This window comes from Ochotona princeps, chromosome 7, assembly GCF_030435755.1.
Source record: "Ochotona princeps isolate mOchPri1 chromosome 7, mOchPri1.hap1, whole genome shotgun sequence".
Lineage (NCBI taxonomy): Eukaryota > Metazoa > Chordata > Mammalia > Lagomorpha > Ochotonidae > Ochotona > Ochotona princeps.
Window position 1 is genome coordinate 86,932,236 of NC_080838.1, and position 20,217 is coordinate 86,952,452.

The 20,217-nt window shown below is 45.4% G+C and overlaps 1 protein-coding gene across 1 annotated transcript in view; it reads left to right on the forward strand.

Annotated features, from left to right (window-relative positions):
- Positions 1-20,217, forward strand: part of CSMD1 (CUB and Sushi multiple domains 1) — a 652,915-nt gene that overhangs the window by 592,356 nt on the left and 40,342 nt on the right. The window contains exons 47-50 of the mRNA XM_058666667.1: positions 2,589-2,783; positions 5,439-5,612; positions 15,567-15,740; positions 16,793-16,966. Coding sequence (XP_058522650.1) covers positions 2,589-2,783; positions 5,439-5,612; positions 15,567-15,740; positions 16,793-16,966 — 717 coding nt within the window. The remainder of the gene's footprint in view (positions 1-2,588; positions 2,784-5,438; positions 5,613-15,566; positions 15,741-16,792; positions 16,967-20,217) is intronic.

Genomic DNA, 20,217 nt, shown 5'->3' on the forward strand with positions numbered 1-20,217 from the left:
TTCTACTTAATAAATGCAAGATATGCACAGTGATCCATAGTACTCGAAGTTTGACTTAAGTCATAAATGTAATGGCATTCTTTCTTCCTGGGCAGAAATGTGCATCTGGGGAGAGAGGGAATGAGCTACTGGTTGAGACAGCATGCGTTGTCTTTTCAGTGGGTGTTGGTGTGGTTGTTGTTCACACACTGTGTTCACACCTTGAAAGCCAATTCAATGCAGAAAGTAATGGGTTCGCAAACCAAAAATCAATCAATGTATAATGTCAACTTGTGCATTTTCTGTGTGTTTCCATAAATTATTAACATAAATGATCTTTAAAAATCCACAAAAGAAGCTGCCATCAAATAAGAAAACAAAATGAAAATATGTCCAGAACACAAAACAAGAAAAAATTGACAACATTAATGCATACTTGGTGTTTCCTTCTGGCATCTATTGGGACAACTATTGTGTTTTCAACAGCACTTTAGCAGGCAAACTGAAATCATTTTTGCCAATATACTTGTTTGATATATAGACAATTATTTATTCAAACCATTGAGATCTGTTGCTATGATGAAATTATTTTCTCTGCTAGAGACCCATTTAGATAAATTTTCCAAGGGATTACATTTACAAATTGTAAAGTAACAGTAACATTGGCGCCAGCATTCGTCTCTTTTGAATAATAGATTTTTACATGAAGTGTGTAAGTATCTCTTCTGTGCTAGGGATAGTCACAGATTTCACTGAAAATGTGCAGAAGGACAAAACTGTATCTGGCCATCTGGATATTTGAAATTGGGATCTTCCTCCGATGATTGGCTCAGCAGGTGGCATACGGCTTTACCAGTGCATTGTTGAAGATGAGACAGCGTTAAAGTCATGGCTGCCTGAGAGGACAGAGACTCAGTCAAGCACAAAGACCAGGACAAGTATGTGTGGGGACTCCCAGAGCACTGTAGACGTGCTGACTCTGCAGACAAATGCCTGAGCCCCCTCCTCCGCAGCAGGCTGCCGCTTGTTTCCCATATCCAGCAGTGGAAATTTTGCAAGTATTTTGAAAGGAAATCTTTAGGCATTTATCTTTCAGTCCTGTAACACAGAGCCTGAAATGACCCTTGACCTGAGTGAAGAGGTCACCATGGACAACGTGGGAGTTGTTGCTGTCCCAGGTATTCATCCACAGAAAAGATCCAGTTCTGTTGGAAACTGAAGTGAAATCCTTGACAAAAATATAAATTGGAAAAGATGCTACAATCAAGTTCATTCCACCACCTCTTAGATTGGTGAAATGAAATGCATCTTATTTAAAATATGAAGTTTAAAGACTCGCAAGAAGTGGCGCTCATGCCTACAATTCTCAGGTGTCCTGGCTAGAAAAAACTCCATCATTAGGTAAAACATTGGAATATCTATATAAGTTTAGAATACTTACTATACCAAAAATTTCCCAAAAAGAGCAAAATGAGTACTTTTCCTATTTTAGCCTCATGGATTTTATTGTTGTCATCATATCCTACAAGGCCTTTTTGTTAGTGTGTTTGCATGTGGCAGTACTGAGTTACTGCAAGGAAACTAAATGAGACCTTTGTGATGCCCTGATGTGTCTGATTCAATCATAACAAGCCTGTAAAGAATCTAAGGAACTGCATTGTGATCGTAAAAACCGTTCTGTCTGATTCTTCCAGGTCCAGTAAATATATACATTAATCTATTCACTGCTGTGGTTAATCCATTGTGATGGGTGTTAGCTAAGGAAGTTTCACATTTAATATTATGCTGACGGTTCCTGCATTTGCAAATTTAAATTTAACAAGATTTTGAGGTATAAATTTATACGTACTCCAAAATTTGCAAATGTTTGCAGCATATGCCTAAATCTCTTGCAACCCACCTGCTAATATTGTAACATACCTTCAATTACTAGTACCACAACTACTAACTTCTATTACAAAGGTTACTGCTTAGGTTTACTAAATAGCTGCCACAATCCAGAAGTCTCCTGCAAGCAAGGATAGATTTTACTCCTCTAGAATATGATTATTTTCCTTAGGAGAATTAATGCGATGTGCCTAGATACATCTGTGTTCTTATAAACTAAGCAATGTGCAGAGATATTATGGTGTGTGTGTGTGTGAGTACATGGATGCTACAGAGCGAAGGAATAATGAGAACACCATATTTCCTGAAAACTGGAAGTCAAGCTGGTTTTCAATCACATGGTCAACTTTCACGCCCCTGAGAGGGGAGAGAGAAGAATTTACAGGCATGTCTGCATTTTGCATGTGCTCATTACCCTGACGACATTTTAAGTTAGTGGCAGGTGAGTTGCCCTGGTTTGCCGTGGTGCAAGTAAATTACTCCCTTAGCTTTCTGACCCAGGGCATGATTGGCAGTGCCCTGGCAACTATGTGACTGAATGCATCTTACAATTGGGATTTTGTCACAGGGCCATGCGTACAGTAGCGATGCCCCAAGGGAATGGGTGACAACCTCTGCTCACATCATGGCCAGTTCTGTACAGCTAACCCTGGACACTGCAAGCAAGCCTGGCCCGGGCCTGGAGACAAGATGCTGATGTTGAGTGTGTGTCTCTCTTCCAGCGGTACCTTGTCCTGCCATTGAAACTCAGCTCTCGGAGCACGTCATCTGGAGGCTGGTCGCAGGCTCGCTGAATGAGTATGGGGCTCAAGTGCTCCTGAGCTGCAATCCCGGTTACTACTTGGAGGGCCCAAGGCTCCTCCAGTGCCAAGCCAATGGGACGTGGAACACAGGGGAAGAGAGACCAAGCTGTAAAGGTGAGTGAACTGGGAGCCGCCTCCAGGGTACCCAGGACTCCTCGTCCCACTTCCTGTTGATGCTCCTTCTTTGTCCTCCTCCACATCCTCTTCCTCCTCTTCCCTCTCGTCCAATTCCTGCTTTTCATCCTTCTCCTCCCCTTCTTCCTCCTTCTTTCCCTCCATCTTTTTTTCCTCCTTCACCTCCTCAGCCACTTCCTCCTCCTCTTTTTCATCCTTCCCTTTCTTCTCCTCCCCTTCCTCTTCCTCCTGTGTCTTGATGTGGTGCAGTTGGATTGTGACAGCTGGATGGTGTGTTGGTGCCTTTCCCTGTTACTGATCAGATTTTGTAAACTTTGAAATATTAGAATACTCACATACTCCCCAGTCACTTCAAAGAGAATCATAGGCCTGTGTGTGAGAAGCTAACCGTCATTATGCTTGCTGGCTATTCAGAAGTTCTAATTAGGATTGTGGGAAGCAGTGTTTGTGCTGACAATATTGTGTTCTGAAATAATGACTGTCTTGAAAAAAGGAGATTGTTATTCTCTTAGGTACAAGATAAGCAACAAAGACTTTGGATTTCATAATAAATATGAATAAACAGAATAATAAAGCAACACCAGCATTGTTCAAAGCTCTATCTGATCCAGACATGTTTAATATACAATCTTGATTGTTCATTGGGAATTCCCATGCATGAGAACAAGTCATCAGACAGTGCAACACTGATAGGACATGCAGCTTGAAAGAAGAAACCAGAGTGAAAAGGAGCCAGACAAAAGAAGGACTGTGGAGCTATCTTTGATCACAGCTTTAATTTCATTTTTAATGAAACAGCTGCTAAATAGACAAGTATTACAAGCTCTTCCCGGAACACAAATGCAAATATAGCAAGAGTCACTGGCTTCCTGGAGCCCTTGATCTTCATGGTCAAGGTGAATAGTAGCCCTGTTTGGAGGCCACTTTGCAGGTTGATTATTAAGGAATCCCTCATGCTATGTCCTGGTGTGACTGATGGATGAGCTGGCTCGGAGTAAAGTGAGCCTCTGTCACCTGGTGAAAGACCACCTTCCCCCTGCTCATGCCAGTCCTCCACACACCACTCTACCCTTCAAGCTATCACGGGATCCCTTTGGCCTATTTCAGACACTCCCAGCCAGCATTCTGTTGGTCAGGTTCAAAGTGAGTGCAGAATCTGTCAGGCACGCGTTAGAGTTCCTGCAGATACACAGGTGCAGCGTGGCTTTCTCAGATCGTCCTCATTTCTCTGAACACTCACTCCCACTCTCCCTGTGTGTCAAGGCAGAGCCATGCCAGGTGGGCATTTGCTGGGTCACAACCTTGGACTCTAAAGCTTTCCATTCTGTAAGCATTTGTATTCACCGTTGAGAAATTCAGTTTCAGAGATCTGTGTTGTCACAGAATGGACAAGACCATCCCCTCTGCATGGCTGCCTTTTTCAGTCTTCTGAACACACTCAAAATGGTCCTTTAGTATTCTCACACCTTGAGCTCTCTCCCCAAGCCAGGAGCTGTGGTGCCTCCTAGTGGGGAGGGCCTTCAGAGGTGCAGCCTGTGCAGGTGGGAACACCACACTGTGTGGCCAGGGTCCCAGGAAGCTGTGCTCAGAGCTCAGGGACTCCTAGGAACCTCTAACAGGGATATAACCGCATCTGTACTCATTTCTGCTGAACACTGACATTTCCACACATGATCAATCTTGGTATCACAAATGACTACAAACGAATCTTTAAATACCCTGGGTCAAAGTGAAGTTTACACTGTGTTTGGAAAAAGGCTTAACAAAAGTCCCCTAACAGATTGTAAAGATCTACTCAAATTCATTAACATTTGGCACAGCAAATAAGCTAGCAATGGTTCCTGAAGGCACAAAATGTGACATTGCACTGGTTCAGCAGCTCCAGAAACTGGAAGGCCTGGGAGCAGTTGACAGGCATCCAGGATATGTTGAAAGTGAGGGCCCTGGAGAATGCTCCCAACAGCTGGGTCTACCTGTGTCCTGGAAATTCAGCCCGCTGTCTCTAATTGTGACAAAACCTGCTGAAATACACGAACTGACCTCCAAGCTACATGCAGTAGGTTTTCTGTTCATTGGAACAGTGCATACGGTTTTCACACATTCACTCAGTAGGTCCTTTCTCATTCTGGCACTGCCAGGTGACACTGGCTGAGCCTAGCTCTGCACAAGCTGTAGCTTCCTGTGCCTGTTCTGCGTTGGCTTTGGATGCAGGGCACCCCAGGAACACTCAGCACCACTGTGGAAAGGGACATGTCCTAGATTTTGCTACATCTCTTTGTCCTCACAGGTTGACTATAATCAAGAGAGCTCACAATTCTTAATTCCTGATGGCTGTCCTAGATGTCCACGAGCAAACCACTTGTGGTTTTTATGTGGACAGAAAAGTGGACAGGTAGCCAAATGCCTGTGAGTCAGTACATTTGGATACTGTATCCTTTTTTGAGAACATGTTAGCTTGCTTGTGAGGGCAAAGGATAAAAAAATAACAGCAATATTGGAGGTGGAAGCTCCTGGAGGGTTGGTGAGTCACCCACTAAGCAGATGTGTCTGCTGTTTGTCTTTAAAGAGACCTGACACTGCTGATCAGCCCCTGAGTGAGCCTGAACTAATGCTCGCTACCCCTTCTCCTTCTAGTGATCTCGTGCGGAAGCCTGTCCTTTCCCCCCAACGGGAACAAGATTGGGACACTGACAGTGTTCGGAGCCACAGCTATATTCACCTGTAACACCGGCTACACCCTCGTGGGCTCTCATGTCCGGGAGTGTTTGGCAAATGGACTCTGGAGCGGAACTGAAACTCGATGTCTGGGTAACTTATCTAACTCAAATCAACCTTCAAATTATGATGAGAATGAATGTGATGTCTTGCTGAAAGCACTTCAGTAGAGTTTTTCTAAGCCCTACCCAGGTTCTCAATGCTGTATTCGCAGTAGGACTTCTTTGCAATCAATGAAATTCATTACTGCCTTCAGTGACATAAAAACCATTTCAAAGAGTGCCAAGAATATAATCACACTCAAATGCCATCAAAAGTTAACATGCACAAAAAAATAACTCTGATAACATTGTGCATTTTGTTTTTCTACCAGTTTAAAAATCGGGTGATCAAATGCAAGTGATATTAATCTAAATCAATGTAAGCACAATAGTTTTAAAAGTGTAATGTGCACTAGTTTAAACCAAGGCAGCTTAGCTGTGAAACACAGGCTTTTTAATGCTAGGGTCATTAGTTAGTTTGCTAAGTGAATTCTGTGTTTTTTGCAACGATCTAATCTCTTGGGAGGAAAGCACTGTGTGTGTCACCTATGCCATCGTGACAGTTTGGGTGACTAAGGAAAAGCTGGAGCTGTGTTGCCTGCCTCCCTGCCCACCCAGGACCGGGCCCTGCTCATGCGGCTTCCGGTTCCCTTGATTATCTGTCTTGTGATCACTTTGCTTCTGCCCTCGTTTTCCGCTTTGCCATTGCTGTGACCAGCCCTGCTGAGGATCAGTGTGGGTTTTCACCAACGTGAACAACCCTCGGCGACCGTCAGGTGTACCTGGACCCTGTGGGGATGAATAGTCACAGGGGAAATGACTTATATTAATGCACAAGCAGTTGATGAAGATTTTTTTTAATTCAGAGGAAATCTGTATCATACCAGGTGGTGAAAGAGGTGGCCTACACCAAAGCAAAACATCAGTGAGAATGAACTGGGAAATGACACAGGGGCAGTGATACTGGATGTTCTAGAAGACATTCAATCTGCAAGCAAAGACAGTGAAATATGGTTCTAAGGTTAGAGTCCTGAAGGATAAATCCACCAGGCGCTGAGAACAAACAAGAGTGTCAGAGACCATAAAAATACTAATATTTGTTTTCTGAAATCAGAACCTGATTTACTCAGTGAAGTTGACGTTAAAATGATGGGGGAGAAGCAGAGCAGAGGGCCTCAGCTGCCTCTTTAGTTTGTCTTTGCTGTCCAGAAGTATTAAGGCAGCACAGTTAGCAACGTGCTTTTAGTCAGAAACTAGTAGGCAGGAGCAAGGAACTCCGTCTGGGGCTCTTCCATGAGTGCAGAGACCCAAGTTCTTGGACAACCATCTGCTGCATGCAGCCCCTTTACACCTCTCCGCAAATGTAGGAAACTGTGGAAGTAGTAGCCGGGTCTTGAACCAGCACTCTGGGGCATGGACATGCCAAGATGCTGCGTAACACACACCTGCCCAAAACATACCTTTTAGATGACTGAACATGTGTCGTTATAAAGAGCTCACATATTACAGTTTCACAAGACTGAATCTGAGTCTGTATACTTTGCATTTTTGCTTGATATTGCTGAGATATTAGAAGTAGTGTGTCTAAATTCAAGGTTTACTCAGCTTTTTGGGAGGCACCTGGTAATGATTCTAGTTGAACAAGTGAAGATGACACTGGCAGATGGATTTAAAATCTCATTAATAAAGTAATAAATGCATCAGAAAATGTTAGAAAGTAATGTAAAATTCCCATCCACTTACCAAATGAAGTAATTCAAATGTGCGTGTGAGGAGAATTTATGACATCAAAACATCCGAGCAAGGAACTCTGGCCCCGTGGGTGAGTGAGGCTGAGTTGGCCCGATTGCTGCTCCACATGCAAATTTTCTTTCATCTCAGTTGTGTGAAATCATTTACATGGGCTGTCCCAGAACCCATGTGCATCTACTGCAATGGGCATGGTGACACAGACTGTGAGGGGTTTTTTTAGCAAACTTGAATGTGCTTTGGGCCTGCAGAAAGGTTACAAAGCAGTCCACAGCCATTTTTTGAATGTGCAATTCGATGAGGTGTAAGATGAACAGTAGACCAGTTGTGGGCATTGTGCTTCACCCAGCGCCAGCACTAATGGACCGGTCAAGTCCCCCTGGGGATCAGTGCTGGTGTCTGGAGGGAAGCAGAGAAATGGCAGCAGAGTTGATAGGATGCCTGTGTCCAGGCCGGATCTGAGGTTGGTGCTGACGTCAGTGGTGCAGGTTCCCGAACCTTGGTTTTTTTGTTTTGTTTTTTTAAATATTTATTTATTTTTATTACAAAGTCAGATATACAGAGAGGAGGAGGGATAGAGAGGAAGATCTTCCATCTGATGATTCACTCCCTAAGTGACCGCAATGGCCAATGCTATGCCAACCCAAAGCCAGGAACCAGGAGCCTCCTCCAGGTCTCCCACACGGGTGCAGGATCCCAAAGCATTGGGCCTCCTCGACTGCTTTCCCAAGCCACAAGCCAGGAGTTGGATGGGAAGTGGAGCTCCCGGGATTAGTACCAGCGCCCATATGGGATCCCAGCACCTTCAAGGCGAGGACTTTAGCCGCTAGGCCATGCCGTCTGGCCCAAACCTTGTTTTTTTTAAAAGTGCACACAGTACACCGAAACAGTCCAGTTAGACACCACATAAGAAATGCACCTTGTGCATGTGTGTAACAGGGTGTTCTCCCAGCACTGCCAGAGGCAGGAGGCCCCTTCCTGGGACTCGACCTTACTGAGTTCATGTCCACAACACTGCCTGTACTCATGATACAGGAGTATTTGGCCAGTATTTTTCCAAGTTGCGGGTGAGGTGTCATTTTGTTTTGAGGGCTACCAGGATAATCTTTTCCTTCATTTCTGTGGGAAGTGGATCCTTTTCCCAGTGCTTCCAGTGATTGCCAACAGGGGTTTGATTCCAGCCGTGGAGTTGGAAGAGCTTGGAAGCTGACAGTGTGTCGCAGCTGAACCTTGTAACGAATGTGCAGAATGCTGCGCTTAGGGACTGGAGGGAGGTTTCCTGCCTGGACTCAGCAGTGGAATCCAGGCTGTGTCGAGGAGAGTGTGGAGCCTGTGTATGAAGCTCACTATAGCTCTGTCCGAGGCACAGGCCTGGGTGTGGGAGCCAGAGTGTATTCGCGTAGAAGTGCCACACATACTTAATCTGTGCTGTCATTGTGATGTCTTGATGGGGTCTCCTAGGGTCTGCAAATTATGCAGGAAGCATTCTAATTTACCAATCATCCCAGGATGCTACAGCTCTCACTGGGCTGCAGAATTAAGCGCTGGGAGTGCTGACCCCATAGCTAGTCGATCAGGAGCTACTAATGTGTCAGGGGAGCTATATGTTCCTACGCTCCCTTAATTATTTTCTTCCGCTCATCTTCCCAGTGGTAATTTGCCATGAACCCTACAGAGAGCACACACACTTGAAAAAGGTTGTATATCTATAAGCTAGGTCCCCTGTGGTCGAAGCCTACGTTAATCTTTTGATAACATTTGTATCATTTAGACATTTCAACACGTTACAACCTATCATCTCTCCCGTTTCATTACCTCTTTAATCTGTAGCACTCAAGATGTCACTGATAGAGACATTTCCCACAGAGGGAACACTTTCTGTTTTTATTAGATTGTGTTATTATTTGAAAGAAATTTGCGTTTGCTACACTATAATGACCTCTGTGGAGATGAATTCTCTCATAAACTGACTATCATGGTGACATTCATGTGGCTAAAAGAGCTAGATGGTATGACACAAAACAAGATTTTAAGCTGTATTTTTCCATAGTTCTTGGAGAATAAAACTAATATTATTTGCAAGGTTCACATGATAATATAGCAAAAAAAGATGACATTAGAACAGAAATTATAATCCCCCAGGGCTCTTCCCTCTTTGCTGTGTCTGAAGACCAAGAAGATACAGCACTTCTTTTTATGGAATTTATCATCGAAGAAATAAGCTAAATGCAAAGTACCTTTTTCAAAAAAAGATGTATTTTATTGTTATTTAAAGGTAGAGTTTTGGAGAAAGAAACTCAGAGAGATCTCCCATCCACTGGTTCACTCCCCAAAATCCATCATGGTCAGAGCTGGGCCAATCTGGGCCAATCTGAAGCCAGGAGTCAGGAGCTTCATCTGAGTCTCCCACGTGGGAGAAGGGCCCAAGTGGCTAAGCCATCCTCCACTACTTTCTCAAGGCATTAACAGGGAGTTTAATTGGAAATGAAGCAGCCATGACATGAGTCGGTGCCTATGTGAGATTCTGGCCCTGTAGGCAAAAACTCAGCCTTCTGCACCAGGACACTAGCCACCCAAGTATCTTTAATGGAACATCAAGAATAACAAATGGCAAAATGGAGATAGAAGCAAACAACCTTAAATATCCAGGTAGCCATAGGAGAGTCCGAGACTCAGAGAAGAGAGAACATAGGAGGTCACTCCTGGTGGCTGGAACCTCAGTCAGAGGAAATGGGACAAAATTATTGTAGAAGCTGAAGCCCCAGACACAGGGGGAACTGTCAGGAAGTCTCCTGCAGGCTCAGGGCCAGGACAGCCTGGTGAACATGGCGCCAGGATCGTGGAAAGCCATCCATGTGCCAGGGAACTCCTGAGTCCTGCTGCTGGAGCGTTGCACTGTTTATGCTGTCACAACCTGACAGTGAGGATACAGAGGCAAGGGAAAGTAGAATGCCACCTGTTGAAGTCAAAACATAGTGAAACAACAAAATTTCTGGGAGTCTGAGTGTTTTAAACAGATAATACAAACAGTAGGTTCCCTGAATGTCAAGGAAAGTTGTGTCTCATGAAATAGGTAGTGATCACTTTAGGATATGTCAAAGGTTGCGTGCAAAGAGTAGGTCTGGCCCAAGCTTTGACTGTTATATAGGCATTCACAGGAAGATGCAATTCAGATACAAATTTTTGCTTGGCGTATACAAAAGATCAGACTGCAAATCATGACACAGTTTGGAGGTATGTAGAGAGGTGGACAACAGACTTCCTTCATCTCCAAAGGATGCAAATCATGTTGTAGGCCAGAAGCTCACTATGTGTCGTGTAGGAAGCACCACACAGTCAAGGACTCTACCCAGAAGGAGTTCATACACTTTGGCAATGCTACATTTTTCTGTGATGCAGGTAAGGTTGCTTAGGGCTGCTGCAAGCAATTTCAGTCAGACAAGAATATAAGTCTCATTGCTGGTCAGTATTCAGATATGTCCTTTAATGTGCACAGATGTGAAGATTTGCACACATCCGCTGCTGTTGACTGTTCGTCATGGTCTTCCCTGCACAGGAGGGCACCTGATCCAACTGACCTTTCACTACTGTTTGTTAAAGATCAAGAAGAGTTTAAGAATTGACTTTGGAATCTGCTGCCCAAATCACCCCACCTTTGTCCGGGGAGAGAAGCATGAAAAGACACAGCCAGTCTCCTACATTCAGGACATGTGGGTGTGTAGTGCTTCACAGTCAGCAAAAAGCAGCATTAATCACAAAACCAATGCCAGGATCCATGGCTTGGTCCATAGACTTGCTGTAGAGAGGTTCTAATCTCTAGACTGGGACATAGTACTGGTGCTGATGGAACAGGTGCCTGGCAAGGCGGCATGCTGGTAAGCAACATCAGGGGAGAATGGGTAGGCGTGTGTCCAGGTTTGTGCCTGTGTGTGTGCAGGACGCCTGGTGATGGAGTCAGGTGACATGGTTCCCCTTAGAGCTCCGACTCCACATAAAGGGAGGCAGTCAGTCCTAGAACAGGAAGGCCAGACATTCCCATTGCTGTAGAAATTTTCTCTGGAATAAGAGGAAAAGTGAAACTTGATCCTGTTACCAGTATTAAAACTCCACACATCTATCTACTTCTAGAAAGCACTCAGCTACCTTCCTTCCATTTAAGGCATCCTATCCCTGCATATACTGTGAGGTGCAGGCAAATTCTGGAACAAACTAACCAAGAATGACACTAGGACACTGCAGGAACCACACATGGTCAAGTTCTGCACTGGGAGCAAAGAGATGATGTTTTGTTCTCTAGGAACAATTTAGAATTTTTCTAAAACACTTGTGCAGCGGAACGTACAAATTTTCCTTCTTAGAAAGCTTGGCTTGCTTATTGACGCGCCTTAGAATCTGTGACCCGCAGGACGTACTGCCTCCACTGGCCTGGGTGTTGACCTGCAGAGCAGGTGCTCATGGAGCAGTGCTGTACTGTATCCACCCTGAACCAAGCACCTGGCTTTGAGCACAGCTTCTGCCTCTCATTCTCTCAGTAGCAATTTCAAGCATTTGACAAATTATTCTCTGTACAGCATAAGAATTGCACAAAAAGCGAAGAACTAAACAAGTAAACTTCTAAAGTTGTGGTAGTAATCAGATTAACTTGCGTGTGAATTAAAACTTCAGCAATTTCTTCAGCTCTACCTGTTTACATATATTGAATTGGGAAAAAATGTGAAGTATGCAGCTACAATTTTACAGCATCTCCTAATTCTTTAATCACTTGCCTGCCAATGCTATCAGGTTGTATTAGTAGCATACTAATAAACTGATGAGAGAAAGTGATACAAGGGTAAAAGGAATGACCTTGACACTTAGTACCCAAGATGTTCTTCGCACGCTTTAATAGGACAATTTCTGAACTGACACTTCTCAAGAAATCCAGGATTTGTGATATCCTTAGTGTGATTGTTTTTGCTACAGAATTGCCTGAGGAAAACATTAGGTGACCTCTATTTAAATTGAAGCCAACTGTCCTGGGGAAAAAAATAAACTAGGGAACACAAATTAAATCAAAACACCCCGAGGACGGGGATCAGGGTGTGCCACATCCACCACACAGTCGCATGGCTTCATTTAAGTTACTAGTTAGTTTGTTTTAAAGTGGCCAGCACTGACCTCAAATGAGCTTGTCTTTCCTTTATCTTCAAGTTTCCAGTAAGTAGTGTCGCTTACCCTGGCTTCTATTGTTCAGGCACAAAAGAATTGTAACAACTGAATTCCTCTAGATAGACAAACTAACAGGAAGTGGAGTGTGACACACACAGTGTCTTAAACTGAAAAGATTCAAGTGCCTACCCTCTTCGTAAAGTTCACGTAACTTTACATGCTCCCACATTTAGAGAAAACTAAATACTGCCAAGAAGTAAAAAGCTTCTAATTTCTGCATCTTTCTGCCACCCTTTGGGTCATAGAAATCACCTCTAAGAGAGAGGTTTGTGCTTTGTCTCTTCTGTATTTGCATTCAAGTCTTAATCACCAGGCCAGGAGCATTGCTGAGCCGTGGCAAAGGGTGTTCTATTCCTGTCCAGTAAAGGAGAGTGCAAAGCAGATAATGTACTTGGAGTTATGTGGAGAACAAAGTGTCAAGAATCAAAGTTGCTTTCTTTCTACTCATATCAGCAAATATTTAGCAATGGTTGACATGTTCTAGACCCTGCAGAAGCACAGAAGTGCTTAACACCAACCTGACATTGGAATCAGAAAAATGCTTTCCACTCAGTGTCTTTGTGACTCAAAACCATGACTCCAGTATGGATGTTAAAAATTATGTATAAAGGCTATACCAGAGCATGATAGAGCGATAGAAACTTAATTACATACCATTCAGTTTTTCCTTCCACAACACCTTGGCATCTTATTTTTCAAAATAAGCAAAATTCTGTGTTTAAGGACAGCATATTATTGCTTTGAGAGTTTGAATGTTGTAAAAGAAACTCACTGAGGCCTTGAAAGTGAAAGTTGTCTATTGGCTTCAGATTGGGAATCCACAAATCCACACTGAATCATGTAGGGGGCCACATGTCCACACTGAGCCATGTGGGGAGTCACATGTCCACTCTGAGTCACTTGGAAAGTCACATGTCCACCCTGAGTCATGTTAGGGGCCACATGTCCACACTGAGCCATGTGGGGATCTACAAGCCCACCTTGAATCATGTAGGGGGCCACATGTCCACACTGAGCCATGTGGGGAGTTACATGTCCGTATTGAATCATGTAGGGAAGCACATGTCCACACTGAGTCACATGGGGATCCACAAGTCCACATTGAATCATGTAGGGGGCCGCATGTCCACTCTGAGCAATGTGGGGATCTACAAGTCCACATTGAATCATGTAGGGGCCACATGTCCAAACTGAGTCACATGGGGATCCACAAGTCCACACTGAATCATGTAGGGGGCCACATGTCCACACTGAACCATGTGGGGATCCACAAGTCCACATTGAATCACGAAGGGAAGCACAAGTCCACCTTGAGTCACATAGGGAACAACATGTCCATAGTGAGTCATGTAGGTGACCACATGTCCACACTGAGCCATGTGGGGATCCACATGCCCACATCAAGTTAGACTGGGGAGCCACAATGTCCATATTTTCAGATTGCTAGCTAAGGGTGTGATGTTGTTACCACTCATTTTAACCACTCAAGTAACTGAGGTGGCTTTGGGAAGCACTTCCTGTTTCCTTGACGTGCTCAGAGCATATCCCTCTGAGATCTGCAGTGGCTGTGCACCAGACAAGAGCTACTGTGGAGATTCTTGTTTCTGAAAATTTCTTTCTTTATTTACATTGTACAGTTGTTTTGGGGGGCTTGGAGGAGAGATACATACACACACACAAAGAGAGAGAGGGAGATAAAGACAATAAATTTTCCATCTGCCAGTTCCCTGTCCAAACGGCCACAGTGGCCATGGCCAAATCATGCTCATGTCTGGATCAGATGAAGCTTCATCTGGATCTCCCACGTGAGTGGCCATGCCCGAGGACTTGAGCCATTTTTGCTGCTTTCCCAGGTGCATTAACAGAGAGTTGGGTTGGAAGTTGTGCAGCCAGGACATGAACTGCGATCCGTATTAGATGGTAGCATCACAGCTTCTAAACATGAACTTCTAAATATAGCTCTCCCCATCACAGCCTCACCTTGCTGATCATGGGTCCAGCAGGAAATCCAGAGAACACAATCATACTGAAATTGTCTTCAGAAGAGATACAGATTGCAAGCTTGAGTTCCTCAAGGAGCATGAGGTTGAGAGGAAGTCAAAGATCCTGACAGCTGTGCAGTTCGCTCAGGCTCTGGGTGTGTGACAGCTATGGCTTTTCGCAGGGACGTGAGTGGCAGTGGGAGTTCACATCTGATGGACTCCTTTCTAGCTCTCTCTGCGCATCTCTGAAAAAAGGACTCAGGGGTTGTAATGAATGTTTCTTCTCACCTGTCCCAGACACAGAACCTTATCCTGAGCTATTCGCAATGCGACTGCTCTGTTCATTTAGTAAGACACTCTTTCCATGCATGAGGAGGGAGCAGAGGAGAAACTGAATGAAGAGAAAGGAAGCAAGAAGGAAGGAGGAAGTGGATGAAGGCAAGGACAGACATGGACAGGAGAGTTGTCGTGAGTTGAGAACTAAGTCCTGCCTTTCCGCATCTCCTCTGCAGCACGTAGTGCCAACCACGGGCGTCCTCTTGGGGCCTAGAGAAGTCAAAGCCTCCCAAACTCCTCCCCCAGCTGGCAGCTCCCTACTAGAGCTTTTGGGATACCAGGCTGGATTAGACTTTTTGAGGTCTTAGCTCCCTCTGCGTCAACCCTTCTCATGTCCCCTGAAGTGGTCCTTGGATTTCCTTTGCTCAGTGGATGCCTGATCCACAGGCAGGTACAGAACCCTTTCATTTCAGCTCCAGCCTCTACTTGTCTGCTGAGTCTATTCCAGCTTCAAGAAAGCTCTCTGCCCTGAACTCCAGATCCAGCTTCATTTAACTTACTGTAGGGTTGTTGCAGAAACATTAGACAAGTGGGGGAAAAAAGCTAATGATAAAGAATATATATTATATAATAATGCAGAAAATACAAATATATATAAAATATCTCAACATGAAATTCCATGTTGTGTGTTCAAGATCATTCATGACTGTCAGTAAACAATGAATCATGGGTGTCTCGCTTTCACAGTTCTGCACTCTTGAATATCTAAGCTTGGACTTGCTTGCTTGCAGCCGGCCACTGTGGCTCACCAGACCCCATCGTCAATGGCCACATCAGTGGCGATGGCTTCAGCTACAGGGACACGGTGGTCTATCAGTGCAACCCCGGTTTCCGGCTGGTGGGAACCTCCGTGAGGATCTGCTTGCAAGACCACAAATGGTCCGGGCAAACTCCCGTCTGTGTCCGTAAGTTCTGTGCTGAGCTGCTGCTTGGCAGAGGCTTCCTCGGCTCTTGGTTCTTCAGTTTGTAGCTGTGACAGGAGCCGCTCATCCCTCTGATTGTGACCTGTGCACCGAGCACTCTTGGCTCCACACTGGCTCCCTGCTCTGCCCAGGCTGTTTCCTTCACACACCCGCAGTGCACGCCTTCAGCTCCTGTTGGCTCAGGCAGACTGATTTGTTCACTTCAGTGGGTGAAGGGGTGGGTGCCGTGGGTTCCTTTCCTCAACATCGTCACAGGACAGACTGTGTGGTGATGTGTGAGATGGAGACCCTGTCCAGCCTGGCTCTAGGGTCACATTTGTAGGCCTCGGGAGAGCCACTGCCCCCACCTTAACTTTGCTGTCATTTTGATGAGGACGTGGTTTTGTCCCTAGAGGTGGTGAGCGTGAATGAAGTGATTCTCTCTACCCTCTTCCGCCAGTAGTAGAGCGTATGCATCCTCCGTGTCAGAAGTTGTCTTAAATGGACAGCATTTCCACTGTGTGCTTTGCTCTCACATGAAGTAAGCAAAGGCTGTGGGCATTATCACTGCCAGGGCTGTGTTGTGTGTGTAATTCCAGGGCAATGGTGCACAGGGGAGCAAAGTGCCACTTTTATCACTGTCATGATTCTGCTCTGGAGGGACCACTGCCGGATCTCACGCAGCTCTGTCCTGCCGTTACAGGACGTGACAGTTCACTGCATGTCAAAAGTACATACAGTAGCCGTTCCTGAAGGCAGCATTATCTGAACACGTACAGCTATTCTGCTGATCTCATGATGTTTAACATGATTCTGGAACATGGAAGCATCCCACAAATGCATGTCATGTCAGGCAGTGTGCCACTGGGACAAGTGGTTGTTGTCCACAGCTGTCATATTACCCCAAGCTGCCAGTGTCCCCTCCAAAGGGGATGGAGCATGTGCAGTGATGACTCCAACACCCCCCCAGTCAGAGTCTGCCACCGGGAAAGCCCAAGGGGATGGCATGACCTGTTTCACACCTAGCACTCATGCTGCCCTTTCCTTCTCCACAGCCATCACCTGTGGTCACCCTGGAAACCCGGCCCACGGCTACACCAATGGCAGTGAGTTCAACCTCAATGACGTGGTCAACTTCACTTGCAACACAGGCTACCTGCTACAGGGTGCATCAAGAGCCCAGTGCCGAAGCAATGGGCAGTGGAGCAGCCCACTGCCCACCTGCCGAGGTAGGACAGCCTCTGGGGGATGGGGTGGATGTGAAGGCACAGGCTGAGGAATCACTGAAGTCAAGGGCAGGGTGCACCTCGGTCACAGGGGCTGCACTAGCTCTCCTACTCATAGTGTGCAAATTTTCTGAGAGTAATACACCCGTGTCTGTGTAATTGCTATTTAACTGACAAGAAATGGAATTCTCTTCCTTGTAACCAACCCACTCCTCTTCTGTTTGCTTTCACCACTCAGCCCTTCATGCCACCTAACTGCATTTATCATTCCTTGGCCCTCAAGTGCATTTACAATGCTCTCACTGCTATTAGATGGCAACGATGTACTTTGGATTCGTTTCTTTAAGAATCATCGTAGGGACTTTGATCAATCTTGAGTTGACAAGAAAATTCTATTCTGCAATTTTGTTTCTGCATTTCTAGATGTCTAAGCTTGAGATATTTAAGGTTTTACTGTGGTTCCCATGACAACATTGCTTGCATCAGTGGTGTAGCATGCATGAGGATGAAGAAGGGAGGAAAAGCCTGAGCTTGTCAAGTACTCCCCTCGTATCCGTGGACTCAGGGAGCCGTTGCTGAAGGAGACAGCAGCAGGATGCAAGTCTACAGCTTTCTCTGTAGCTGTGTTTGAGTTGCCTGTGCAGCCACAGAGCTCTGGTACTAGGATGAAATTGCAGTACTTAGCTTAAGTTCAAAGCTCCAGAAGACCTGCTAATCCCACTTTCTATTGAAATACTGACACCAGGGGTTTATCCAAGGCACTGATGAAGCATTTACTCAGCCAGCCATAGTCAGAACAAGGAGTGAGGGTGAGGGTGGATCAGCTTCCAGGAGAATGAGTGCCAAGCACCAGGGCTGCTCACTACAGAGGACACAGCCTCTCTCTGCAGAAGTCCCTGGCAGGTGCCAACCCCATAAGCCAGAGTTGCCACAACAACAGCTTCAATTTGCCTAAACATAGTCTCCCTCAAAGAAGAGCAAGGAGTGGCCTCTTTCCTTCTTCCTCCGCTCGCTCTTGGACAATATGGTCACTGTGATAATGGGAAGGATCTGGGATGAGTTAGGGCTCCCATGACCTCTGTCACTTAGTAAGGAGTGGAAAGAAATAACCTCTGCTATGCTCTGCCTGTGGCGTGATCACATCTCCGTGACAACAGCTCACTGTGCTCCTGAGGGTGGACCTGTGTCTTCAGCAGGCCGACTTCCGCTGCCTGAAGATCCAAGTCCCAGCTGAGTAGATAGCTGTCCCCATGGCGAGCCGACATCCTTTGCAATCTCCTCTCATTCTTGTTTTGCTTTTTCTCTCTCTCTCTCCCTTTCTTTCTTTCTTTAATGGGTCTTAAAACATTGCTCCATATTTTTGGTGAAGTTGTCCTTTCCCTGGAGACTTAGTGTCAGTGGTATACTTGGTACATTTTACTTGTGCATGTTTTCATAGACATTTGGGTCAGAAAACACTAGTTTTCAGCTCTAACATATCAGGGATATAGCATGAGGATTGTGATGAGTGTGGAACTGGCTCTCCTCTGTGGAGCCCTCCCTCCTCGCCCGCATCCCTGAATGAGTGTACAGCGCGAGACCAGTTCTTCCAGAGTCAGCTTCTGTTTAAAGGACAAGAATGGAGCCACTGCAAGGCAGCATCACTCTTGAAAATAATTCCTATCATCAATTTACATTAATAAACCTTAATATTCACTCAGAAACATTGTCAGACACTATCTTAGATGTGTTGTTAATTTTAGAACCAGTACAATAATCCACAATGATTATTCATGGACGATCACTACACACATCCTAGTCACTTTGTGTGTTGCTTCCTATGACCTGCCCATTCTGTTTTCTGGCTGTCCAAACTACAGCTAGATAGTATCATATTGAGTTCATACATCACTTTCAATGAAGTGAGGGAACTCCAGGCCAGAATTAGATTACAAAGGTTATGGACGAGAGTTCAAGTCCTCACAGGGAGCTTCAGTGCACATCCTAACATCCCCTGCACACTTGTCTTTAAAAATGCGAAAAACCCACACCTCACCTCAGAGTGCCCAGGACAGAATCACATGCCCCCTGCAATGCCAAGTTCCTGGCAGTGGACACTTACGGAGGTAGTAGATTGTGTCTCAAGGAGCTGGAGCCCCACAGCTGAGGGAAGCCTCCCATTGAAACTGCTGCCTCTGGCTTTAGCCTGGCCTAGCTCTGGCTGTCACCAGCCGCTCAGGGAAATGAATATTTCTCTTTCTCTCTCTCTCTCTCTCTCTCTCTCTCTCTCTCTCTCTCTCTCTCTCCACGCAAACAAATGAAATACACTAAAAATTGCAAACCACAACAAAATTAGGTCTAGCCAGTCCAAAATGACCTGTAAGTGTCATTCAATGTGAGTAAACTTCAGTCCCACACTTTCTTTTAATGAGGAAGTGTATTGGAAACAGACTTCCGAGAAATTCACACACTCACTCGGCATGGGGAAGGACTGGGAGGTAGGATCCATTTCTGTCCTTGGTTCCACGCTGTATTCTAGTGCTGTGTTCTGACGACAAGCCTTCCATATGGACAGAAGTAGGCGGATGATGCTGGCCCACAGAAAGCGCCCTTGGCTATCACTGCCATGACCCTGGGGATTCATGAACTAACTCTGGACAAGAAAAATGATGTGGAAATCCAACCAGTGTGTGTAGCAACACACCTTCAGATTCTGGGAAAGACCTCCCACATGGTTGGCAAGACTTAGGCCATTGTGCACAGCATCATGAGGAACTGTAGTTTGGGACACAGCTGTTGTGCCCCAGCACTTGCTCTGGAAACTTTGCCTCTCGGATGGGGGCACTAAAAGAAATGTCACCATGATTAAACACACATGTCTATGTATACATGTTTCCTTAATACTGAACCAGACATGAGTGAGTTCACCCCTCATCTCCACATGCTGTCATCTGGAACACACGTGTGTGCCGAGCACATGAGGTCTGCAATGGCCCTGGAGAGACAACAGCTTTAGTGTCCACCTCTTGCTTCATGCAGCTGTCAAGGGTTAGGCAGAGATTAGACTGTTTTTCCCACCCTTGAAGGGATGAAGAAATTATACAACCAAAGGAATGGTGGAATGTGAACACCCTTAAAGTTCAGTGTGCAGTGTCTGCCCACAGGGATGCAGCCTTGCTTGTGTCCCAATCCCTTTGGGGTAACTAAAGCTCTCTGCATCAATACCCCAAAACTGGCCTATACAATTTAACATTGATTAAGTGTTCACTGCTTTT